The sequence below is a fragment of the Diplodia corticola genome (genome assembly GCF_001883845.1).
Source record: "Diplodia corticola strain CBS 112549 chromosome Unknown scaffold27, whole genome shotgun sequence".
Taxonomy (NCBI): Eukaryota; Fungi; Ascomycota; class Dothideomycetes; order Botryosphaeriales; family Botryosphaeriaceae; genus Diplodia; species Diplodia corticola.
The window spans coordinates 163,400-180,647 of NW_017971506.1; the positions used below are offsets into that span (position 1 = coordinate 163,400).

The window sequence follows — 17,248 nt, forward strand, 5'->3', positions numbered from 1 at the left end:
GAAGCAAAGTTTCTGACGATGAAGATATCCGTTAGTAGTAGGTGATAGTATTAGCAGTAGCACGTGTAACCAGGAGACCGCCCACCTTCTAGGGGGGGATGAGATAAACCGAATGAAATGCATATTACTTTTCTTTTGAGACTAAACGTGGGGACTGGGGAAGAGTTGGAAGGGAGAGGGAGAGATATAAGGACGAGAGACACGGAGTTGGGGTGGGTAATTTCTGGTGGCCGAAGTGGTTTTGAAGAGGTGTCGTGGATTTGTATGGCACCCTAGTCCATGTATGCGTACTACCCGTTCTCTCCTACTTCCGCATCACGGGAGCCCTGATAACAAAAACGGACGGATCCCCGATGCTTGTGCGATGCGTAAGCGTGCGTAAGCATGCTTCGACGCCCGGCCGAGGCTGCAGCAGAAGACGACTTCCCAACGATATCCTACGATTTCAATGGTGGATTTTGCTCACGATAAACCGATGATATATGGAGCGAGTCTATGGGCTTTCTGACTGGATAGCGCACCCCCTTGTCATACGCAACTTCCTCGTCGAAAACGATATGCTTGTGAAAGTAGCCTCAGGTGATACTTGTGTGTAGTACAAGAGCTACCCCGCAGCTGAGCAATACTTAAGAGTGGTCATGACTGACTTCTGAGCCTTGTCGCAAATCGTCCACTCTCCTTCTGTTGACTTCTCCCGCAATTGGCATTGGCATTGAGCAGAGGATCAGTTTGCGGAGTGTTGTCGAACAGAATACGAAAAGCCAAGCATCGGCCGTGTTTGGTTGGAGATTCGCCATGCCCAATTGTACAGCGAAGGGATGTTCGAACACCACCAAACATACCTATTGCCCAGAGCGTAAGCCCCCCCAGTCTTGTTGACTCGCAAGGGCATGATATCTAGCCCAGGCCATAGGATATGTTTGAAACTGAGTGTACAGATAGATCGGTGTCAATTCTGTCTCAAGCTGCGTGAGGGAAAGTCCAGCTATTGCGCTTCACGTAAGTTGTGTTTCTGCCAACGGGGTCTTCCACTCATCAGAAATATACCGTCTTGATGGTTCTGAAACTCACCATGAGAACAGACAAGTGTAGCGGCGCCAACTGCACTGCGCCGCGAACAGAGGGCTCTTCCTGGTGCAACGCTCGTAAGTCTCAGATACCTCTCACCCGAATGTATGCCCGCTTCGCTCATCCGTCGACATCAGACTTCAGATGCAGCACGGAGGGCTGTCTCCGGAAGAGATACGGGCAGTCGAAGCGATGCAAAGACCACAAATGCGCCGTTCACGGCTGCCAGGGCGGTCGGTCCGGGGGCTCCCCCTACTGCGGCGATCACAAATGCAGTCTGAAACAGTGCCACCGGGAGCGCACCCACGGCTCGGGATACTGCGCCAAGCACAAGTGCACCGCCGCGGACTGCAAGAACGGGTGCGTGGAGGGGGACTCCAAACTCTGCGACAGGCACAAATGCGCCTTCGAAAAGTGCCAGAATCGACGCGCGCAGAGGTCGAAATACTGCGACAAGCGTAAGTTGTAGCGTGGGAATGGAAGTTCGAGTTGATGAGGCTGACGAGAGGCGTAGACGCTTGTAGAAAGGTCGGATGTGGCGAGATTCAGGTTCAGTTTATATCTCCACCCAATCCTTCTCATTGCCGCCAGCATTGTTTCAAGTAGTTGTACGAGATGTTGCTTCTTCCGGGGCCAGCAGAGCGGAGACCCACTCGCAGCTGTGGTTGGAGTACCTGAAAGCTGTGGAAGAATGGATCTTCAATGATCCGGAAAACCACACAGGTGATTGATTTTTTTACTGGCGGCTTCTTTCTCCCGTCAGACGCTATCTTAGCGAATTGTTAATTTATTTTTTGTGGATGCCGAGTCCAAGTCTGAGACGAGCCGAAAATTCCGTACCATATCAATCTCAGTGGCTCCGGCTTTGGCCGAGGGCGAGTTCTCAAGCCCGGAAACGATGGAATTTATCCACTGCGCCATATCTCCTGAGTGCAAATAGTACTGATATGAAGTCTGATTACGAGGCTCACTGGCGAGTACAGCATATATACGTCACGCTCACGGCTGATTTTGACATGTCAGGCTCTTTGACCTTTGCATTTCACTACCAAAACGGCTCAAAAGGTATCTACGCTTAATTCAACAAAGGAAAAACATACCCCTTTCCTCAGAAACACCCCGATAAGAGAAGAAAAAGCAAAACACCTGATGCCTACCAACATACGCCCTTAGAAGCAATTCCGATAGCCATACTCTCCATCACGCAAAATGCCCATGTCCGTCTCCATCGGCGGCCGGGAGAAATCAAAGTCCCTCATCATGAGCATCTCGGTATCCGCGGCGGCACTCATGTCGACGGCCGTATGCCACAACTGCTGCTGCTGCTGTTGCTGCTGCTCACTCAAGCCATGATGGTTGGCCATCCAGCACACGTCGGCATCCTCAGCGTAGGCGGTCGACGTGATGGATGGCTCGAGCATCGACATATCCATGCCTCCGGCGCTCATGGCCATGAAACCGCCGCCGTCGCTGAGAGGTGGAGGATGAGGCGATCCGAGCGTCGAACTGGGGTTGGAGGTGGAGGTGGAGTTTGTTGCTGTTCTTGTGGTGGTGGTGGTGCAGGCCGAGGGCGAAGTGATGGGGAGGGAAAGGGGGAAAAGGCTGTTCTGGTCCAGGACCGGAGAAAAAGGCGAGGGAGAAGATCCGAAAAGAGAGGATGATGCCGGCGTCGTTGCCATGGTCGAAGCCGTAGCAGTAGCAGTGGTGAAGCACATCTGGCTCCCGCCACCGCCGCCGCCACCGCCTCCGCCCACGTACCCCCCATCCCGAACCCGCTGGACGACGGCATCGACCATGGCGCCCAACTCCCTCGCCACGTTCCTCCTCCTCCCTCCATCCTCCCACGACCCGCCGCACGCCATCCTCTCCAACACTCTCCCCGCCACCCCCAACGCCCTCCGCGCAGCCCCCGCGTGTGGGCTGAGCGGATACGCACACACATAGCCCGCCAGGACAATGGCGGCATCGTGCTGCAGCTGCTGATACACAACGCCGCAACCGCCGCTGGTCTCCGCGCTCGACGGCGACGACAGCGCTTGGTGGACGATATCCGTAACAGCCATGGCGTGATTGAGGCAAGCGACGGCGTTTGCATCCGCGAGGGGCGTCGACGACGACGACGACGACGACGACGACGATAACGATGCCGCCGACGACGCCGACAGCAACGGGAGACAGACAAACGGGCGATACAGCGCCATGGCCACGCCATGGTACCGCAGCGCGAGGAGGACGCGTTGTTCGCGCAGCCAGGCGGCGGCGCGCCCATCATCCAGATCCAACTGCCCGCCGACGCCAACCTCGCCCTGATCGGCGGGCACGGCAAACGCCTCCACCCCGCCGCCGCCGCGCCTCCCCGTCCCGCGCCGCATCAACACCAGCCCCCGCGGCACCAGCGCCTTCCACGCCCCCAGCCGCCCGCGCACCCACTCCGCCACCGCCGCCGCGCACCGCTCCCGCCGCTCCCCCACGAGCCGCCCGGCCTCTTCCCGCTCCGCCCCGCGCTCCCGCTCCCACTCCCCCTCCCACTCCGCATACACCCCCGCGCCCCCGCGCCCCACGTCCGCCAACCGCACCACCAGCGCAAGGAACCGCACCCCCTCCTCCCCATCCCAATCCCCATCCCCCCCGTGATGATCCCCCCCATGATTCCCATCCCCCCGCTGACCACCGCCCACGGGCTGTGACCCGCGTGCTGCCCCCGCCCCCGACGCCGCCACCGACGCCGACGCCGACGCCGACGCCGGCACCGGCACCACCCTCACCGTCGCCCCCCGCAGCCCCGCCAGGCCCGGCCGCCCCAGCGCCTCGCCGCTCACCGCCGCGTCCAGCGCGTACAGCGCCCACCAGAGGAGGCGGCGCTGCTGCTTCTGTTGCCGCTGCCGCCGCCGCCGCTGCTGCTGTTGCTGTTGCTGCTGGTGGTGCTGATGCTGGTGCTGGTGCTGCGGCGGCTCGCGGTGCAGGCCGATGGCGTGGGCGGCCTGGACGGCGGCGGCGAGGTGGGCGTGGGCGGCGTTGGGGCGGCGGGCGTGGAGGAGGTAGAGGGTTGTGTAGGCGTGGGTTTGGACGGTTGTCAGGGGGGCGGAGGTGGGGGTGCGGGCGGGGGTGGGGTTTGTCAGGGCGGGGGAGGTTGTTGTGGGGGTTGTCGAGGTTGTTGTTGTTGTTGTTGTCGTTGTTGTTGGGGTGGTGGTGGAAGAGGAGGAGAGGAGCGCGGCGCTGCGGTGGAAGTAGGCGTGGCTGATGAGGAGGAGCTGGCGGGGGGAGGGAGAGGAGGAGGAGGAGTGTGAGAGGGAGAGGGAGGAAGAGGAGGAGGAGATGGAGGAGGAGGAGTAGGGCTGGGGGATGGGTTGGGTGGTGTTGTGCTTGTCGTCGTCGCCGTGGGTTGGCCGGAAGGTGGAGAGCTGGATGCTCAGCGCGAGGATGATGTCGACGAGCGGCGACGGCTTACGGAAGGACACGCCGAGCGAAGGCGTGGTCCAGAGGGAGTCGTAGTGCAGCTGGAAGTCGGCCCGCGAGACCAGAGGCGGCAGCGCGTGCTGTTGCGACCAGAACAGATCCAGGAAGTAGTCTTGCTGCGGTTTGCTCAGCCAGTCGCAGCTGATTTGGTCCTCGAGAGATAGGTACGCCGGCCCGCCGCCGCCCAGCCGGAGCACCGCCGAGCCCGCATCGTCGTCGGCTTGCTCCATGTCGTGGAATGGCCGATGCAGCACGCTGGCCAAGAACGACGACAGTCGGTTGCTGAAGGACCGCGAGGAGAAGGGGCCGTAGTAATGGGTGCCGTGCAGGTCAGAATCATCGGATACAATTGGGCCCTCGCGGGCGTCCAGTCGTGATTCGTAGTGCTCCAGCGTATCGTCGGCGCCGGGCCACGGCTTCTCTGCAGTCAAGGGCGGAGTGGGAGTGTCGTCGGGGTTGGCGGCTCTCAGCCGTCGGTCGAGGTCCCTGATCTGGGCACGTAGCCGTTCGACTTCCCTGCATGGAGAACAAGTCAGCTGGTTGTCGAGCAGCACAGAAGCTCCCGGGTCGTACTTGGTGGCCGAGGCCAGGCTCCGGAACTCGTTCAGGCCGTCGTTGCTGCATCGGCGGCCGATCTGCTTGCAATTGTGGCACGGCCTGCTGCTGTCGCACTTGACCCTGTTCAGACGGCACCAGTCACAGGCACGGTGGACCTGGTTTCTCTTTGGGCGCGGTGCTGGCGAGGCGGTCCCCTTGGTCGATGACGGGCGCGGCGAGACGCCCACAAAAGTGGTGAACATGGTGATGCCGGACAATGGGGGCGGGTGTTGGTCGAGTGGTTTGGGATGGAGCAAGGCCCCAAATAAAACACTGGACGGGTGAGTGACAGGCTGTGCGCGATTTGCGCATCGGAACGGCCAAGTACGAGCATGACTAAGGCTGGCAGGGACTCCAGGGTCTACAGAAGTTGCCCGATAAAGGGAGGGCGGACTTCAGTGCAGCATCGACAGGGCAACGGGCGGCTTCATGATCGCCAGTGCCCGAGGCTCTCGACGGACGGCCAGGCCAGGAGACGGGCCCAGCTGGCCTTCCGAGGCGCAGGGCAGCGGGATCGGAGCGGGAAGGCAGTAGTAGGTGTGGTTCCTGCGCCCTTGGACATGACTTGCGGGTGTTGAAGATTGACGAGCGGTACGGCCCACGTCGGACGCAGATCCCTCGACTACAGCTTCCACGATTCAGCACGAGCAATGCAAGCGGCCGTTAGGGGCTGGACCGGGCTGGGCGGTTGGGCGACATCGAAGCCCCAAGACCCAAGACCATCGGCTTGGACGGGAGGCGGTGTTTGCGGTGTTTGACGGCTGCTGGTCCGCTTGTCCGGGCGCCCAGGCGCCGCAGTTGCCGAACGACAAGGCTTGACTGCCCCCGGCTCCGCGTGTCGAGTCAGCAAGGCGGCTGTTGTCCACCAGTCGGACCGACCGTGAGCCCTCGCCTCGGCCACCCGAGTGCCCCCTGACGACGGGCTCTTCTGTATGCGACTGCCTCGTCGCTCCACCCTCCCCGCCTTAATTTGGGCACCCGCGAGTGGCCGCGACGGTCTTAGAAATCAGCTCCCATCGGAATAGCTGGAGCTGGCCCAATCCCGTAAGCCCCAGCCTCGCACCCAAGCATTCCCCCCCTCTTGGCCGTCGTATCCCGTATCCCGACGCAGTCTCGCAGCGGTGGCCGCAAGCAGCAATTAGCTCTGCTTCGTATTATTGTCTCCTGAGCTCGTCGCACAAAACTTGCCACCTTCTGCAAGGAGGCGGAGCGCACAGCGTGATACAATTCTTCACTCTTCACACCTTACAGGATTGTCCGCCTTACCGCCACGCACGCACACCAACCTGGCCCGTGGGCCGTGCAAGAGGCGGTGCGACCCGCCCTTCCCGGCTCGCATTCATTCGCGGAAGCACCAGGCTTCGGCTACCGGTACTTGCTGTGTGCCGGTGCGCAGCCGCCGTTCTGGGCCTGGACGATTTATGCTTGGACCTCAGGTACACAACGGCGGCAGATCGCACCCCGCCGACCAATGCCAGGTATCCCCGCAGTCAAGGCGTGTGTTTCTCCGGCCTGGTCCTAGTTACGCCGCTGCCCTGCCTCGTCAATGTGCTGTCACCGCCGCTTAACTTCAACGCCTTGCGCTCTTGGCTCCATGTATAGTTGGCTTCACTATCCGAGGTCGAGGTACACCGTATGGCGATGGCGGGCCGCGACACTCCGACGCATCTGACCATGCCTAACCGGTATCGGCTTGCGGATGGCACCACTCTTTCGTCTGCTAGATGGATCATGGCGTCAGAGAAGCACAGGAAATGCCGTCAAACTGCCGAAAATTTTCACTCCCTTGTCGCCTGGCTCGGCTGCACGAGCCAAGAACCTATCCTGCGCTGATGTGCGGTTGATTCTCCTTTGATTGGCAATGTGCGTAATGCACATCAATCTCACGGCGTGCTTAGCATCCTTCGAACCCGCGGCATACACCATGAAAGAAGAAGAAGGAGGAGAAAAGAAAAGACTCGAATGCGCTGGTGTTATATGTACCGCATCCTATCCACCATTCTTATATTCTCTCCACCTTCCCACCACGTGAGTTCGGAGCTTCGGAGCCCTTCGTGCTCCCATCGGCAGCTCGGCCCATTTACTGCACATGACGGGCCGGCAACGGCGAGAGACTAGATGCATGAGGCATCCACCTTGAGATGACACATCAAAGAATTCCACGGATCGGAAGAGGTCCCTGCATATTCTTATCTAACTAAGCAGATGGTGATCGCTGCTCTTGGTGATGATGATCGCGGATGAGAATATCCACTATGACTGTTTCACCCAATGTACGCCGCTCCCTGCCGACAAGATCATCACCCGGGCCTTGAAGTGGCCGAGAACATACATTCTCACTGCCCTTGAAAGATGCACAGTTGACACGCCCGGGATCCAAAAAAAAAAAAGAAAAGAAAAGAAAAGAAAAGAGGGAGGGTTGTTGCATTGCGAACGTGCACCTATTGTGAATTCCTAATTCAGTTACTTGAATTAAAAAAAGAAAAAAATCGCCCAATTTGACACGTCCAGTTCGCCAGCCTCAACTGAGATCGACGACGTCGGTGGAGCCGAGCAGGGGACAGCTAAATAAGAGAACCATCTATAACGACACCATTCCGATGACGAACGCGGACGGTGTCGCTTTGGAAAATGCCAAGTACGGTTGAAATAAGGTTTAGTGAGCTCCGGGGAATGCGCGGGTAATGATAAAAACCTCTACCAATGCATTTACCGAGACTATCCGAAGTGGGAATTTCCGTCCCATGTTTCGTCTTCGTAGACGGTCGTCTGTCACGGAAGACAAGTCGGACTGGTTGCATAACGGCCACTTGAGCTTGAAGCCATTGGGATGTTTCAAGAATCACTTACCGAGAAGGATTCGAGATACTGTTCTGGGTAGATACGATAGCAACAGCGCATCGCCCTGGTCTGCGGATGAGGGTCAATCGTCGGTAGGTGCAGATCATCCGTGTCAAAAGAAGGGAAAGGGAGAGAGAACCGGAGGGGAATCGGCAACTCACAGCGCACAACATATATACAATCCGAGTCTCGCACCAGCTCTCAGAGAGAACAGTTGTGACACTACCTGTGCTTGAGCTGGATCTATGCTTCAGTATTCTCAAGAATGGCTTTGGTGATCGTGATGGCAGCGGACCGTAGACTCCCGCTGAGCTGGGGTGCGGGGCGGATGGCGTGGGGGCCAGACGCTCGTGGCTGATGTAGTGCCGAACCCGGTCGTGCGTGGTCGTGGCGCCAACCACTCCCGTGCCGGAGGATCCGGCTTATGAGCCAAGGGCGGTGCAGGCGACGTGCTGCTCCCGTCATCGTCCTCCAGATACTGACGTCAGTGCCTAGAGTAGCCCGATATACGCTAGCTCCCCACTTTCAAGATGGGTCAGTGAGACCTACGCTTGGTAGAGGAAGGCCTCAATGAGCAGGTACATGTCTTGATATGAGGAGTAGCCGTCGCATGTGCCGCTGGACCCTACCGACTCCTGGGATGCATCAAGATACGCGTACAGTGTATTTTATACATCGTAGAGGTATCCAAGCCCCAACGCCCACAACATACCCATCTTCTCTAGTAGTATATAGAAGGAGGTCGATAGTGAGGTGGGAAACATAGAGTCCGCCCCCGTCGTGTTGGCACTTGTCCGCAGGACGATGCCGTTGGCCGACAAAATAGCAGGAAAGAAACCTTGCATTGCCGCTGATTGAACCTGCTCTTGGGGCTATCACACATGACGTCTCTCTCTTCCATTTACCAGCACTCCCCCTGCTCCGGCTTGAATAGTCCGTTCTTCCTCCGCTCCTGTGCCCACTTCTCGCACCACCCCTTCATCCGCTCCCTGCTCTTCGCGCTGCCCACATTGACCGTCGGGATGATTTTATCGATCCTCAGCGCGCAGCAAAACATGGTCAACTCCCTGAAACTGCTATGCTCGCTATAAGGCACGCCGAAGCTGCTGGCGCGCCCCGTGCTGCCGCGCTGGGGGACGAGATCGCGCATGCTGAACCCACTCTTCCAATTGCCCGAGTGCAGCACCGTCTGCACGAGGGGCGATTCCGTGAAGCGCGAGTTCGGCGGCCTGTAGTTCCAGCCGGTGGGGCGGAAGCCGACGGCACGCGCGAACGTGTCGCGGTAGTCCTTGAGGTAGTCGTCGAGAGTCTCGGCCCGGATCTCGAAGAGCGGCGTCATGTGCACCTGGGCCGCGCGGGGGTCTGTCGTCAGGCGCGCATCCAGCTCCGCGTCTTCGAGCGCTCTGCAGATGCGCATCTTCCCTGGTGGCGCGAAGATTTTGCTGTCCATGGCCTTTGCGATGCCCAGACACATGCGCTCCTTGCCGATGCTGTACGTCCCGACCACCACCAGGAGCCTCCCACGATTCTTCGTTCCCTTCGAAAGCTTCATGGCATCGACGTCTTCGTCATTGTCTTCCTCGTTGACGAGGTCCGAGTTCTTGCGGACAAAGTTTGCCATCCCTTTTCCGGCTCGCTCTCGCTTCATCTGCTCCCAGCCGTCCGTATCATCCGCTCGGACCCTGTTGAGGCTCACGCACATATCGGCGCATGCTTTGATGACTTCTCCTTGGCTGGGAAATGCGTACTTTGGGTTGAGGTAGGTCGTGTCTAGATAGCACACGTCGAGCTTCTGTTGTCTCGTCTTGCCAGAGACAGCATCCAACACATCAGGTCGAAGGAGCGGGTGCTCGATGTGCGCTCGACATGCTCTGAAATCACCACAGTGAAGCACACGTTGCATTCTTGGGTTCTGGCCCTTGCCGATGGGTTTCTCGAACAGGAAGAGTGAGCTCCCAGGACAGTGGTTTGCTGGTATCATGGTCACCGTCACACCTGTTTGTGGAACCTCCGTCGGCTTCTCCCACTCGAGACCAACGACGAACTTTGGATCTACGCGCAACTGTTGACGGACGAGGTTGGCCGTGACACGGCTGCAGTAGATTGGGCCATGGCGCCAGTTCGCAGTGAGGCCGATGTAATGGTCGCTATGAAAGTGACTAAGGAAGTAGGCTTCGCAACCTTGCACGGCGCCATAACGGAATGCGTCGACACAGATGGAGAAGCCCGGAAGGATTTTATAGAAGGGACAGGTACGCTGGTAGGATGGCTTGCCACGAGAGGCGTTCTCCGCTGCAGCAGCGGTCGCCCAGGCAGAATCCTCCGCATGGCCGGACATGAGCTTGGCAAAGGCAGACGTCGAGCCTCCCTCGGCTGCTCCCAGCGAAAACGGCGTTGCTTGGCCAGGCTTTGCTGGTTTCGCCGGGCGCTGAAACCGTTGTGCGCCATGAACGGCGGGAGGGGGTCTGCCGTCTGCTGATTCTTTGGTCGATGGGAGCGCAGTCGGATTGCCGTCTAGACAATTGTTCACGTGTATTGAAGCGTCTTGGTCTGAGGCTCCTTCAAGACTCAGGCTGCAAATCGGGCAGGTCGGGGCGTCCGAGATGAGCGTCGTGTCGTTCGTTTCATCCAGCTCCGCGCCGTCTGTAAAATCCGGTTTCGAGTCACCAGAATCAGGTTCCAGGTCGGCGTCCTCCAGACCAAGCTTTCGCTGCTCTTGCATCCATCGTCTCTCCTCATCCCCGAAGTCCTCCTCATCTTCAAACTCGTCAAAGTTGCCAAGTTCCTCGAACTCGTCAAACCCCTCGTTTCCGAAAAAGCTGGTAGGTTCTCGTTTTAGTGGCGGGACTCCGGGATGGTCATGATCAGATTCTTCACCAACCTCTTCATTGGCGGGCTGAGTAGTAGCCGCATCCACTGGAGGGATGTCTTCCTTCTCTTCAACTTGGTGAGCTTGCAACTGCGGAGGTGATTTTCGGAGCGTGGTGTTTTCCTCTTCCTCGCTATCGGACTCTTCCAGGAACGGCCCAGAAGGACGCTTAGTTGTAGAAGACGGTCCGCCGTGGCTCGAAGGCGGCAATGACCGCGAGCCTCTTCTCTCATCTTCATCCAGACTAACCCTCCTTTTCTTCATGCTGCCACCGTCTTCATTGAACCGCGAAGCTTCCGTTATATCTTTACTGGAAGATTCGTGGTCATCCCATCCCACGACATGGTCCCAATCCTGCTCTTTGTTCATGCTACCACTCTTGCCTCTGGTCTCAAGGAACAAGCCAGGCTCCATATGCTGTGGAGCATCTGTCTTTTTGAAGAAGGTGAGAATGCTCGCATTCGGCTGGGCTTTCGGTCTAGTCGACGTCTTTCCGGTACTCTTGCTGAAATCGAGCCGGGTTTGCTTCGGTCTCGGCTTCGACTTCGGGGTTGAGGATGGGCGTGAGGTGCGAGAAGGCATTGATTTTGTAGCCATGGCGGCGGTTGCGGAGGTTTGTGTGGAGGTGGAGGTGGAGGTGGATCGGGAGGGTGGTGGCGATGGGCGGCGGCCGATGGACGGAGCGATTCGTTGAGAGGAAGGGAGATGTGCGTTTTCACGGGGGTTTCGGAACATGCTACGCAGGGTCGTAGTACATGCCGAGGCGTGCGTGCAGTGGTCAGCAACGCAGGGCGGGCTTTGAGAGCGGGCGGGCTTTGAGAGCGAGCGGGCGAGCGAGGATGGCGAATACAGAAGCACGGACCAAGTCGCGTGAATGCCGCGCGCGGTCACGTTTTCCACGCGCCTTTTAGCGCTTAGAAGCTCCCACACCTGCCGCTCACCCCAACTCTTCGCTTGCCTGACCACGACTCCTCCAGTTACAATCCTTGCGTAGAGACCTCTGCGAATGGATGAAACCGCGTTTACAACCCCTACTGCGAAAGTACGCTCACACCACAGGCATACCTTAGCACTGGCTGACCTCGACACAAGGCCCGGATCTCACGATTTAGCCCTGGTTGATTGGAGGCATCGTGGTCCCCGGCGCAATTCATCGTATGCACTGAGGGCCGAAGACGCCGAGTCTCATCGATAGGCGTACCTCTACCTACCTGTGTCCCAATTCCTCAGCTGTCACGTGGCACGTGATTTACATCCATGCCCCTGGCCCTAACAAGACTCGTCATACAAGAGTACAGCATATGCAGAGCCATCTCTCGCGACTAACAAGGTTTGATAGCTTGCAGCTGCTCCGCTGCTGCACCTCCCCGCGTTTCTCAACAGCTCGAATGACATCACGATTGTTTACCCCTTGTCATTCCGGAATGTGGTCTCTGGATTTCGGGACCTATATTACGTTCCCGTTGAATGCCCTCGTGGGAAGTTTCCTTTGATCGGTCCAGTGGCCTGACTATATCCGGCGCACTCTGAAGCAATGGCGCGATGATGAATTCCTGCCATCCGAGCGAAGTGTCGCGCGATACCGGTCTAGCCATATGATGATCGTCGACGTCCCAAGCCCGCGAGGGCCGACCCGATACTCTCATCCAGCAACCACGGTCGACCGTTGGATGAAGCCAAACAGGTACTCCAATTCAACCTATGGTGCGGCGATTGGCTCCCCCGACTACCCGTCGTTCTGAGACCGCGACGGCACTCCTAAGACACCAACAACTCCGGCCTGCGCAACGCAAGATCCGCATGGCTTGAGCTGAGAGGTCCTTCTGACCGGATATTGCATATTGCGAACCCTGATTTTCACAGCCCTGAACGCAGAGGGCGCATGTGCAATGACAAGCCGACGTGGCGCTTTCCAAGAAACACTCCCGCGCTGGGCATGCTAAGCCAAGCAGATGGCGTGCATGAAGACACATGCAAGCACTTTGTCAAGAGCGCGGCGCCATGGGTTGAACGGCTTGATGGCGCTGGGCGCAGTCTTGGGGAACCAAGCCTTGCGGGACTCGGATTCAGCTGCAGCAGATCATCGAGGTGCTTGGCGAACGCTGGACGTCAGCTCATACACTGGCAACGTTGAAGGGTGACATTTCAGGAGAGATTGAGAGGCGGTTCTGATGCAGCACGACCGACCACGTGCGACTCTTCAGCGCTCGCACTGGCCGGATCTGCACAACCCTAACACGGGCGATTCAGACGGACTCCCGGCACTTGCGACGCCTCTTTCGACATGCGGCATCAGGGCGCACGGCAGAGCCATGGCCTTCGCGCTGGCCTCGTGCCGGTGTAACCACGGCCTGGGTTCATGCAGCAGATTGCGAATGTTGAGATGGACCCTGATGTCGCCCTGGCTCGGAAACAGCACCGTTGTCGTCTGGCCCAGCACCCACGAGCACCGCCGAGTGGATGCGGGTCGCGGATGGAGATGCGGTTCGAGCAGCTCCCGGCCGAGTGTGGAGGCGCATGGAGAGACACGGGCTGTTGGATGCACTGCAGAGCCACGGAGCGGCATGTCCGAGGGCGCAAGCCCGAACAGCACGGCAGCGCACGGGGCGCAGGGCCACATGTCGCGGGGCGTGGGCAGAGGGCGAGCGCTGAGTGGCAGGCGGCTCGTTTGGGGCGCGAGGCTGCTGAGGTCGCGGGCTGATGTCGATGGGGGTTGGCTGCATCAGAGCCGGCGTGGAGTGGATAAGGCCCTGCAGCGTGGCGCGGAGGCGAGAGGGCCCCTGCTCGAGGCCGGTCGCGTCCGCAACCAGTCGAGGCCCAGCGCCCGCCCATGTGTTCGGCTGCGGGCGCTGATTGGCTGCATCTCGACGGTCGCTCGCGTCGACCAGGGCGAAAAACGCGATGCTGCGCTTCGCCTGCGGCGATCAGATCCACCGAAAATGTCAAGCTCCACCGCGCCTTCCCTTGGCCTCGGCCGCTTGACAAGCTCCCGCCAGAAAATTCCTGGCACCTGGGCTCGCCTTCGCTGCCGCCGTTTGGTGGTCTGCGAACGTCGCCATGCCTGCCCTTGCCCAACCGCCCTTTAAGCTCGCCCTCTGCTCCTAGTTGCTCCTCTTCCATCACCCTCTCGCTGCCACCCATATTGATACCCCTCTCCGAAAGCCGCCGCGGAACCTCCCCCGGATCTGCTCTGCGCCTGCCTGCGTGTCCCCGCCCGCGGCCAATCACCACGCCCGAGCCCAGGCACGTCACCCTCGCCGCACCGCCGAGCGCCCAGCCCCCGGGCCCCGTCTCCCCAGCTAGCCTCGCCCTCATCCGTCCACGTTGACTAGGGCGCTCGAAGGCTGCGTAAACTTTTTCTCTGCCAAGCCGCCTGGTGGGCGTGCTGCCCGTTACGAGTAGGAGCTCACGCGACACCGCTCCCGGCCGGGTATTTCATCAACACCCCGCCGCCGCCGCTCTTGCCCCTCCGTCCCACTCCCTCCTCCGCTGTCCCCTCCAAACCAAGCAATGGCAGCCACCGAGAGTTCGCTGCGCGACTATGGCATTGCTGCCCCCCACGGTCCCAACGTGGCTGGCGACCATGTGGCTACCCGCGACTTCCACGAGATGAACCCCAACGAGAAGGGCGTCTTCGACTTCCTGCTCAAGCCCGACGACAGCTTCGACGCCTCGGGCAAGTACTGGGCCGACATGGGCATCATGGAGCGCATGAGGTTCGTGTCCACCGTCGATGCTGCCGAGGCCAAGAAGGAGACCAACGAATTCTGGACCATGTTCAAGACGTCGGCCTCCCGCTTCAACGGCGTCCTCGCTCCCATTGGCTGGCTCCTGGGCTCCTTCACCCTGTGGTCGTACTACTTCAAGAACTGCATCATCCCCGGTATGGGCCTGCTTCTGGAAGGGTAAGGTCCCCCCTTGACGCTCCCGCTTGGCTGCAGCTGACCCGTTTCAGATATGTGCTCTTCTCCATTGGCAACGTCAGGCCTCTGCTCGAAGATACTTTCGGCACGTGCTGGAAGTCGTATGAGATCTGCGACAAGACGTGGACCCAAGCCATCGACTACCTGGAGATCTGCGGTATCATCGTCGGTCAGATCCTCGTCGGCATCATCGGCGACTGGCTTGGCCGTCGTTGGGGCCTGATCCAGGACGCCGTCATCATGTTCGTCGGCCTCGTCATGCTGACCGCCGCCTGGGGACTCACCCAGAACGGCTGGATCATCTGCTACGTCTGGGCCCTCTTCTTCTACGGCATCGGCGTCGGCGGAGAGTACCCCATGACGGCCACGTCGGGCATGGAGAACGCCGTCGGCTCCGGCAAGGTTTCGACCAAGGAGGACCGTCTGCACCGTGGCCGCAAGGTCACCAGCGCCTTCCTGATGCAGGGCTGGGGCCAGTTTGTCAACGTCGTCATCCTCATGGTGCTCCTCCGCATCACCCACGGCTACGACGGCCCGCCCTACGCCAAGTCGGATGCGCAGTGGACCTACCGTGTTTCCTTCTTCATCCCGGCCGTCGGTACGCTGTGGCTGGTCTTCCACCGTGCCTACAGGATGAAGTCGGCGGGCAAGCAGCTCACGATCCAGAAGAAGAAGCAGCACGTGACGGGCTACGACACCGAGTCGCTCAAGCTCACCTTCAGCTACTTCGGCCCCCGCCTGATTGCGACGGCCGGTGCGTGGTTCGCCAACGACGTCTTCTTCTACGGCAACAAGCTGTTCCAGAGCCAGTTCATCAAGGTCATTACGACGAGCAAAGACGTCATGGTCACGTGGCAGTACAACCTCATCAACGTCGCCGTCTCCCTGGTCGGCTACTACGCGGCCTCTTTCATGATTGACAACAAGCTTTGTAAGTGTCGGTGCTGAAGTCCTGGCCGACGAGTCGCTAACGCACGCGCAGACGGCCGCAAGTGGATGATGATCGTTGGCTTCCTGCTCGATTTTGTGCTGTTCGTGATCCCGGCCTTCAACTACGAGTACTACACGTCGCCGGCCCACATCCACGAGTTCCAGGCCATGTACTTCCTGTCGTCTTTCTTCAACCAATTCGGGCCGAACTCGGTGACGTTCCTGGTTGCGGCCGAAGTGTTCCCCACTCCCATCCGTGCCACGGCCCACGGCTTCTCTGCGGCCATGGGCAAGCTGGGCGCACTGCTCGCAGCGGTGCTGTACAACTACATCGACACTCAGACCAAGTTCTATGTGGTCCCTTGGTTCGGGCTGGCCGGTGCGTTCCTGACCTGGCTGTTCCTGCCCGACACGACCGGCCTGGACCTGAAGGAGCAGGAGAGGCGGTGGACGTACATCCGCGCGGGCCGCGAGCAGGACTACCACGGCATCGCCATCCACCCCAAGCACCTGTCGGTGTGGGAGCGCATCCGCGGCGTGGGCAAGAACTACGACGCCGATGCCGACTACAAGCAGCGCGTCGAGGAGATGCGCGGCGACTGGGAGGACTGGCAGCAGCGCAAGTTCGAGGAGGAGCACAAGGGCAACGGCTACGACGTCGGCGAGGACCCCGACTTCAGCGAGGACGTGTCGTCGTACTTTACGCGGACGGCGCGGTCGACGCCGATGCCGACGCCGCAGATCTCGACGCTGGAGAAGCAGCAGAAGACGACCAGCCCGAGGATACAACCGGGACATAGCTCGGAGAGCGACAACGAGAAGCTGGAGATATGAGGAGCGCTGGATGTTTTGTTATTGTTGTCGTCATGATTTTCGAAGCATAAAAGCAGCGCGAAGCAAGGCGCCAGTTGTATTTTTCCGCGGCGGATTGCGCTGGGTACATATTTTAGAGTAATGAACGAGTCCACGATGCCAGAAACACGGCCAATTAGCGGTCCACTCTTATGCGGAGGAGCGGGCGGACAGACGTATGAGGCGCCAGGGGGGGTGTGGCTTGACTTCCTTTCTCGGGAAAGGCAATTGCGAGCAGCAAGGATGGTCATTGGGCGTCGGCCTTGCAATGCAGATTGAAGGGATTACGTGCAGTGTGCCTGGAAACCGTCGGCCCCAAAGCTGCAGCAGCTCGACGGGGGGGGGTTTAGGAGACGGCTACGGCTACGGCTACGGCCCCGACGACGACGACGACGACGACGACTGCGACTGCGACTGCGACTGCGAGCCCACGGCACCGCCTCTGCCGCCACTCTTTTCCCAGGGCGTCGGTTCCCAGCACGCACATGACGCCCTACTCACAATTTCGCATCGCCACATGCGGCCCCGCCCGGTGTCCCCTGCGCGGCGGGCTGAAACAACGGGAAAGCCGGCGGCCAAGTCAGCCGAAAACGGGCTTCGCAGCCAATCGGACGTCGGCCAGCGTGTTTCAGCATGGGCAGCATGGACCGGAACCCCTGCCCCAGCGTGGCCAAGGCATCAGCCTTAATCCCCAGACCTCATTAAGCCCGGG

General features: G+C 59.6%; 3 protein-coding genes across 3 annotated transcripts; 1 reads left to right on the forward strand and 2 right to left on the reverse strand.

The window, feature by feature from the left end:
• Nucleotides 1-2,237: 2,237 nt before the first annotated feature.
• Nucleotides 2,238-5,324, reverse strand: BKCO1_2700055 (fungal specific transcription factor domain-containing protein; the record flags this gene model as incomplete). The annotated part of the gene is made up of 1 exon (XM_020273586.1): nt 2,238-5,324. The coding sequence occupies one exon, from the start codon at nt 5,322-5,324 to the stop codon at nt 2,238-2,240; it is 3,087 nt and encodes a 1,028-aa protein (XP_020130069.1).
• A 3,539-nt stretch (nt 5,325-8,863) lies between these two features.
• BKCO1_2700056 (dna repair metallo-beta-lactamase) lies at nt 8,864-11,428 on the reverse strand (the record flags this gene model as incomplete). Its single annotated transcript, XM_020273587.1, has 1 exon — nt 8,864-11,428. One exon carries the CDS (start codon nt 11,426-11,428, stop codon nt 8,864-8,866), a length of 2,565 nt encoding a protein of 854 aa, XP_020130068.1.
• A 2,913-nt stretch (nt 11,429-14,341) lies between these two features.
• Nucleotides 14,342-16,518, forward strand: BKCO1_2700057 (mfs phosphate transporter; the record flags this gene model as incomplete). The annotated part of the gene is made up of 3 exons (XM_020273588.1): nt 14,342-14,736; nt 14,787-15,685; nt 15,737-16,518. 3 exons carry the CDS (start codon nt 14,342-14,344, stop codon nt 16,516-16,518), a joined length of 2,076 nt encoding a protein of 691 aa, XP_020130067.1.
• Between the last annotated feature and the right edge of the window lie 730 nt (nt 16,519-17,248).